The 8,896-nt window shown below is 33.1% G+C and overlaps 1 protein-coding gene across 1 annotated transcript; it reads left to right on the forward strand.

The window, feature by feature from the left end:
- Positions 1 to 395: 395 nt before the first annotated feature.
- On the forward strand, positions 396 to 2,481 carry LOC149202727 (CASP-like protein 1U1). The gene is made up of 3 exons (XM_089403235.1): positions 396 to 741; positions 841 to 976; positions 2,060 to 2,481. Exons 1-3 carry the CDS (start codon positions 458 to 460, stop codon positions 2,288 to 2,290), a joined length of 651 nt encoding a protein of 216 aa, XP_089259361.1. The 5' UTR covers positions 396 to 457; the 3' UTR covers positions 2,291 to 2,481.
- Positions 2,482 to 8,896: the final 6,415 nt, after the last annotated feature.

An 8,896-nucleotide genomic window follows, 5' to 3' on the forward strand; every position in this document is an offset into this window, starting at 1 on the left:
GCTTTCAAATAGTACAGACGACCCATTCTGTATTCCCCTCCTTCTAGAAGAAAAAAGCATCACGCCCAATGTCCAGCTCGTCTGCCATATCCTTTGGCAGGCCCTCGTATCTTTTAAAGTTATCACGCGCTCAATATGTTCCAAATATTAATGATAACATAGGCCTTACGCGAGGTGGGGCCTGGCTATTTTGCTCCGACCCATAGAAGATTATAGTGAATTTGTCTGGACTCTGCATATTATTATGAGCGCCAGCTATTATGGGCAAGGTAAGTCTAGCATAACAAGTTCACACGGTACCCATAAATGTAATGACATGTTCACACCGTACCCATTGAAAAAAACTGTGTTTATTTAGAAGCCTACACGTGAAGGCTTCTTGTTTATATATGCGTCTCGATTAGTTGATATGAGATGCTAGGTCTCAAGAGTTGTTGTGCTTGCAAGGTGAGAAGAAATGGAATCTCAGATTAAGCCCAGCGATGGTACCAGCAGCTACACCGAGAGTAAGGCTCGAGGGGATGATAGAAATCAGAGAATTAATGGTGCCAATTCTTCTCAGAGCAGTTTCTTCGTGGTGGATTTGATATTGAGATTGCTGGCAATCGGCGCCACGCTTGCCGCTGCAATCGTGATGGGGACAAATAAGCAAACGGTGATGATTCCCCTCCCTCTCGGTCCTGGCGGCGCGACGGTCCTTGCTCCGTTACATGCCAAATATCACTACTCTCCTGCCTTCATGTATGTTGGGGAATAATGGTGATATATATTAGCTAAAAGTTATCATTTTCTTTTTATGTTCCAATACTCCTGGTTTTACATACTGCAAATATTTTGCAGATTTTTTGTAGTAGCGAACGCTATCGCCTGTGGATACACAGTACTTTCATTGATCCCTTCCGTGAAAGGAAAACTCGCGGCCAGATCAGGCTCCTACCCTCGTATGTCTGCCTTTCATCTAGCTGTGGCCGATATGGTAAGCAACGCCCTGTATTTTTTTTTAATCGTTTTTCAAAAATGAACATTTGTTTCAAATCTTCTTAGTGTCTGTGATATGAAGTCTTTGTGGTTGTTACATGAATTCTTTGTGAAGTATGTGATGAGAAGATATTAAGTTTTTGTGAAGTATATGTTTTGGAAATTCAAATTTTTCTTACTAGGTGTTGGGCGTATATGAATTCACTATTTGAAGATATAGAAATCGCACTTGGTTCGGCGCACATGGATTCACTATGAATGAGTTCACCTAGAGATATAATGGTAGCAGTGACAAGTTGTGTAAATTTCTTCTTAGTGTCTGTGATATGAAATCTTTGTGGTTGTTACATGAATTTTTTGTGTAAATTTCTTCTTAGTGTCTGTGATATGAAATCTTTGTGGTTGTTACATGAATTTTTTGTGAAGTATGTGATTAGAAGATATTAAGTTTTTGTGAAGTATATGTTTGGAAATTCAATTTTTTTTAAGTAGGGGTTGGGCATATATGAATTCATTATTCAAAGATATAGAAATCGCACTTGGTTGGGCGCACATGGATTCACTATAAATGAGTTCACTTAGAGATATAATGGTAGCAGTGACTAATTGTGTAAATCTAAATGACTAGCTGTGTAGACTTATATTGAGATATCCATGATTCACTAATAATTCATCTCATCTAAAAATATAGTGGTAACTTTTGAAATCAACTTATTTAAAGAGTAGGGCCAAACCCATAGTACTGGCCCAATATAGTAGGGCCAAACCCATAGTACTGGCCCAATATAGTGTAACTATTGAAATCAACTTATTTGAAGAGTACGGCCAAACCCATAATACTGGCTCTATAACTTATTTGAAGAGTACGGCCAAACCCCATAATACTGGCTCTATATAGTAGTAACTATTGAAATCAACCCATATGAAGAGTACGGCCAAACCAAACCAGAGTACAGCAAGGGCCAGTGGATGGAAAAGAAAGAAAGAAAACTAACCTGCATATATGATTTAGTTTTAACGGGTGAAAACCCAACATCTAACCCTAATCTAATATGTAGCTTTAATTTGTTATTCTGTGCAGGTGATGGTGGCGCTGGTAATGGCAGGAGCCTCAGCAGCGGCCGCCATTGCGTATGTCGGCTACAAGGGGAATTCTCACACTCAATGGCTGAAAATCTGCAATAATTTTGATCGCTTCTGCCACCATACGGCTGGCGCTATAATTACTTCGTTTGTTGCAGTTATAATCTTTATGATACTCACTATGATGTCTATTTTTAGTATGTACAAACGTGCAAGCTATGCTCGTTAATGGCGGGGATAGGAATAGTGTTTCTTTGGTTGCATCTGTAAACCATGAGAGGGGGGAACTCTCAGGTGTGTGATATGTAATTATAAGTGACTGTGTAGATGTTGGCTTTGAAGAAAAGAGAATGTCACAGTTTGTGTTATGTTATTTCAGTATCATATTTATTGTTAAACATTTTAGTTTTTTTGGGTTAATTCCTTTTTTATTCTACTGAGATCTTTCTGTTTCTTATACGTCAACAGAGAATATTTCAAAGTATTAATTATCTTCTTTTTCTAATTTATACTTGTCTTTTTTCGTATTAGTCTTATAATATATTAATTATTTTTTATTTCTAAATCTATATTTATCCTCTTTTTATATTAATTTAATATAATTAAAATTATAAAATCACTACCCAAGTGAGTAAATAAAAATCGTATTAGTCTTATAATATATTAATTATTTTTTATTTCTAAATCTATATTTATCCTCTTTTTATATTAATTTAATATAATTAAAATTATAAAATCACTACCCAAGTGAGTAAATAAAAATGAGTATGCAAGTTACTAAATAACAAATAATTTCATGGGAAAAATAATAACCATCAACTAATATATGATTAAAATTATAAAATCACTACGCAAGTGAGTAAATAAAAATTAGTATCCAAGTTACTAAATAACAAATAATTTCATGGGAAAAAAATACCCATCAACTAATATATGGTTTTACTAGTTATACTTTGTATTATTTTTTATCTTGCAATTAAGAAATTTACAAAATTTGGTGAGGTTAATGTTAATGTTCAGTAATAACTCAAACGGAATATCCCTGAACGGAGTCCAGTTTTGCTAGCGTTGGCAACGTCACATTATCAGTAACTTCATGTTGATGACAAATTGCATTATCATTTTAGAGTTGTGGATGCTGAATCTATTTCTATCATCAAAAATATGATTTAAACATTGTTTTTATATGATTTTTTGAATCTTTTTTGCTTGGATTGAGGCCATTTTTGGCGGTCTGGGCAATTCCTCGGCCTCTATACAAATCCTTGACTACTTTTTCGCCCTAAAAGTCATGAAAATTTTGATTAAATATACCAAAAATTTTTGTAAGTCCAAATTAAAATAGTTAAACTTCAAAATTTTAAATACCGCAATGACGAGGAATCTATTTCCATCCTTAAAAATATAATTTAAATAAATTTAAATTTTATATTATCCAAATTCCAACCACTTTTGAATCTGGACATCTGCTTTTTGGACCATTCAAGTCCAATTACGGACAAAAAGAAACATTTAAGTCTTCGTCGTTATTATTTTTAATCCTTCTGTTGACTTCTTCCCCTTGATGGTGGAAATGAAAAAGCACATATAACTTGCATCGATAAAAATATTTTCTTTAACTACTCCGACCATGAACTACAGTTAGGTGTTAAGCATGCAAGCTATTTTTTTAACAGTGATATTTAGTGTTAGGTGAAATGTTGAATTGCGAGATTTTTTTAATGGTATTTGTGAATATGTGTTTTTTTAATATTTATTGTGATTATGTGAATTGTTTAAATAAGATGTTAAAAGAATGAACACACTATAATGGCCAAAAGATATAAGTCGTATGTAAGTCGTACGGTTACTTAACAGCATCTTTACTTACAGTTAAATACTTATATTTTATTAAATTAATTTTTTAAAATTATTATTAATAAAAACAACTAAACGACTATGTAGATAATTTATTTGGTAGAAAAATGCTTTTATATACCATTTTTAGCCATTTTTATGTTTAATTAAGTTGAATTTTTATGTTTTGCCTTTTTTTCCAAAAGTCGTAATTTTATTTATTAAATTATTATTACTAAAAAGCAACCAAATAATTATCTACATAATTTATTTTGTAGAAAAGATTTTATTTCAAATTCATAAATATAAATGTTTTCAAAATAATAGAAAACCATTTAACAAAAATTTTAATTTATAAATGAACATTTTAAATAAATCGTTGTTTAAAAGTTTCATAACAATTAAATAGATGGTAACATATATATTGAAGAGTATATTTTAGCCTAAATTACAACTTTAATTTATAATTAATATTTTAATAAAATTGGCACTAAAAACAACTTTATAACAACTAAATATATGATTCAATTTTGTAGAAGAGTGATTTTACCTGAAAATGTTATTTTAACCAATAAATTATAATGTTTTTGATAGAATACTTTTCACCAATAAATCATGATGTTTTTAAAGAATAAGAAAAAAAACATTGCCACTAAAATTAACTTTATGATATTGAAACATCTACAACACAAAATGTTACAATAAAAACCAAATTTCACAATAATGAAATTTGTAGATAACTACAAAGTTATAATTCCAATGTTATGCCAATATTCTAGTGGATCTTCGTGAGGAATATGACATGCAAGTCTACAACTTCAAAATAAACATTGGATGGTATTTGTTTGGCCACAATCTAGAAACATATTATCTATGAATGCTTCCTAACTGCTCTTTAGAGGTTAAGCCTCAATATATTATTGTTTAGATGAATAATTACATCATAACATTGCAATGGACCATATGATCAGATTTACCTTTACATACGAAGGAGACGATACAAATCACCAACTTTTGATAGGAGAGTGTTTTCATGATCAGTTGTGACTTTAATTCATAAATCAATGTTTATTTAAAAGAAATAAGAGAGAACATTGTCACAAAAAACATATTTGTAACAAAACATCAACAATACATATAAATTTAAAATTCAAATGCAATGCTAAATGCCTCTAAAATGATATGCGCTAAAAGTTTGAATTGTTATTTCTCAATAAGGTTGTCTTATAAATTGTAGTTTATATTTAAATAAAAACATTACAACATATTTTATAAAATTCTCTATTATGCAATGTTTTACTATAAAGGTTGCACATTTAGCATTATTAGTTTTAGTATAGAAATTGTTGAAATTTACTAAAAACTTGAAATGAAAAAGACAAGCAATAATACATCATTTAAACAACCAATGTAAGATGTAAATGTGAAAACCCATTTAGAAGGTCAACCCTATCCTTTGCTTTTTTCTTCTCAATATGAAAAGTGAATACAAAGAAAGGGGGCACTTACTATGGAGAGTTGAAACGCCCTAGACATTGTGGCCAATGTAGCTATGATCTTTTTCTTTGTATGTTATACTTTAGTATTCAACTTTTAATGCTCTATTACTCTATAGAATAATACTCAATATGATAAGAATGAAACCCCTTCACATAGCCTAATAGTCTTTTGTAGTGAGGATTAGGGATTTTCATGCATCAACCTCCAATTAACGTTAGGCTTTTGGACTATCTAGAACATTCTTAAATCCCACGTATGAGTTGTTAAGCTCCAGATAACCCCATGTTAAACCCATAATTAATCCCTAGATAGGCTAAAATATTTCATTATACCTTTTTACTATACTTGTACCCTTTTGTCTCCTACATATCTATAATGTCCCTCAAATTTTACACAAAATATTATGTTAATTTACTATGAGGTTAAACAGTGTAATTTTTTTTTTTTTTGTAAATAAAATGTGCAATAACTTCTATTTACAAAATGATTTTTGAAACTTATTTTCTTTATAGATACAATGACATGAATAATTTCTTGCTCAAATTATATTTCACGTATTTGCAACAATGCCACTATATTCTCTTTCCATTTGTTTCACAAAATTTTGGTTCTAACACCCAACATTAATCACTAATGGTTTAACTATCCCTTTTTTTTCTTTTATTCCTTGTTTCACAACTTATGATAATAATATAGTGGATCATGGTTTTCACACCCATTATTAAAATATCAAAGGGTATGAATTCCCTTGGCATGCTTTTATGTACTCATATATATTGACATTTATGTATCCATGCTAATAGCATTTGGGTTTAGATAGGGTAACTACCTACCCTTGCCTCCACCACATTAGTCTTATTTGGCATTTGTCCAAGTTGAGAGTTGAGCTCTACAACTTCTATATATCTCATTGTGTAGAAGGATTTTTTTCCATGATGATCTCATGAAAATGTTCGTTGTAAGATGATTGCTCTGTGTAGAACGATTGCCTAACTTTACTATGGCCAAGAACTTAGACCAGTTGCGCATACTAGGTTTCAATTATGACCTGGAACTCTAATTTCCCTATCATTTCTGGGTTTTTATTTATTTATTCGACTTTTCTCTACATTATTCTTCCTAAATTTTGTCTTGTTAATGGTGAATTTATTCACTTGCAAATAAAATCCTAACCCTTCCTAGAGGGTTTGGATATGACGAGTCACTGATATGGGGATTCAACCATTCCCGATCTTCACCAAAATTCCTTGTGGGTGAGTTTTGTATTGAAACCATGACTCTAGTACTTTCAACAAGACATTTATTTGCAAACTAAGGTTGATTTTGAATATTTATTCTTCACGACAAGAGTATATGCAGACATGTCGTTCCATTTCACTCAGGTAATTATGGATATTTGTTATCATGAAAAGTTCCTTTCCATTTTCTTTTATATTGCTCTCTATGAGTTCAAATTTGACCAAAGAACTTGTTCTACATTGAAAGTTAGTACCAGCTAGACTTGTATTATGTGTTGGCTTCCTCTCCACAAGTAATTTTTCTCAAAATTTGGGTTTATTTCACCACAATAGTAATAGGTGCTCATTTTTACCTAATTTCTCTATAGGGTTTCAAATTGTGAGCGTGTTGTTGTCATGCCTGTGACCCGCATGGATGTAACAGCCTTGATGAAAATTCCTTGTAATAAAAGTTAAAAACAATAACCACGGTTGATGGGACACTTATTCCAAGCTGAATGTTGGGTAGGACATCCTAGGGGGTGTTCATTTTATTTATTATGGCTAAGGAAATTGGCAAAGGCAATGACTAAGGCTTTGGAAAGGCAAAAATGAAATTTTTGGCGCATTTATTTATGAAAATAATGGAAATTAGGAGAAAAGGGAGGTGAAAGGTCAAAGGTTTCACGTGAGGAGGAAAATGAAGGAAATTAATGGAAAATGAAGAAAATAGAGGCTTCATTCATAAAAAAGCTTTTGAGGATCAGTTGGGAACATTTTGTTAGTTGAGTTTTGGAGCTCTCTCATTATTCTCTCTTTCATACTCTTCGGCACTTAGAGTTTTCTTGGAGCATTTTGGCATTGGAGCAAGAAAGACAAAGAAGGCAAGAGGAAACAAAAATCAAGCAGGGAAAGGCAGGATGAAGACGCTACAACATACTTCATTGCATGTATCGACTTGCATGTGTATTTTCCTTGCTAGATTTGGCATGCATGGCATTGCATGTGGTTCTTTTCTATCATGGCATGGGTTTTTCTAGGTGTAATAGTGTTTTGAGCCTAGCCTTGCCATTTCCACATAGCCATGGTGTGATGGGGTTCTCATGTTTTGGTTGACCTAGATTTCTGTATGGATTCGAAGCTCAGTGAGGTGGATCTTCGAAATGATAGAACACAAGACCTAGTAACCTTTGAGTTGGATTGTGGGTTGCGATAAAGCCAAATTTTTTGTTCCCTGCCTCGGATGAGCTAAGAATATTCGCTGGTGAGTGGTAGGATATACGATAAAGACAAGAGGTGGTTTGCTTCTCATTGGGCCTATTAATCCTGGGTTTAGGATATGCAATAAAGCCTGGAGAGTGGGTCTCAGTTTAGGGTTTAGTGATCCCAGTTTGGATTGCGGTAAAGCCTGAGAGACTAGGAGACAAGAAAATTCCTCATGGTGTAGGTGGAGAAATCCGGTGGCATCCATACTTGTTTGGCCTAGTGATTGGGTGGAGATCACGGTAAAACCTATTATGATGTGTTCATTGTGTTGGCCTAGTGATCCAGGATGGATTATGGTAAAGCCTGGTTTCTATTGATGAGGGTGAGGTGGTTTAGCCTCGGTATGCCCTAGTTGGTCTTTTGGTTTGAGTCCCACATTCATGCTTGGAATATGGCACAGGGGTGATTGGATGAAGAGAGACTTGGCTCAATCAATCTATGGTCGGGTAGAATGTGGCAGTCCCATCTCCAGTTGGTTCACTGCATTCATTAATGAGAAATTCATTCCCTTGATTTTCGTGTGTAAATGTAATGATGTATATGTGGATTTTGATGGCTGATATGTTTATGATATTTCTGTTGTTATTATGTTGGTTATAAGTATATTTTATGACAACAACTATGTATGAATTTTAACATGTTTTTACTTGAATATGAATGGATAATGTGTCTATGACCTAATAGAGGATAATGCAACAATTGACATGAGGGAACAATGGGTCATAGCGATTCTCAGATAAGTATGAGATCCCTATACTTAATTATGTTGTTTACACCTGTAGGTTACATGATGATAACGTGTTTGACGAAATACTTGTCATGGCTAGTAGGGGTCTGGCTATGGCCTTGTTTAGTTTATTACTTTTGCATCATTGTTTCCCTATACTTTTACTGATTCTAAGCTATCACTCCATTCTAGGCAGTGTCTTGGGCTCTGGGCTTGAAAAAGTGGCTTAAATCTGGGGGTCGCTGGCACAAAATGTGAAAATTTGGAAGACCCAAATTTCTACTGCAAC

Source organism: Pinus tabuliformis, chromosome 2_1, assembly GCF_031772625.1.
Source record: "Pinus tabuliformis cultivar Carrire ecotype Pingquan chromosome 2_1, CPIR1, whole genome shotgun sequence".
Classification (NCBI taxonomy): domain Eukaryota; kingdom Viridiplantae; phylum Streptophyta; class Pinopsida; order Pinales; family Pinaceae; genus Pinus; species Pinus tabuliformis.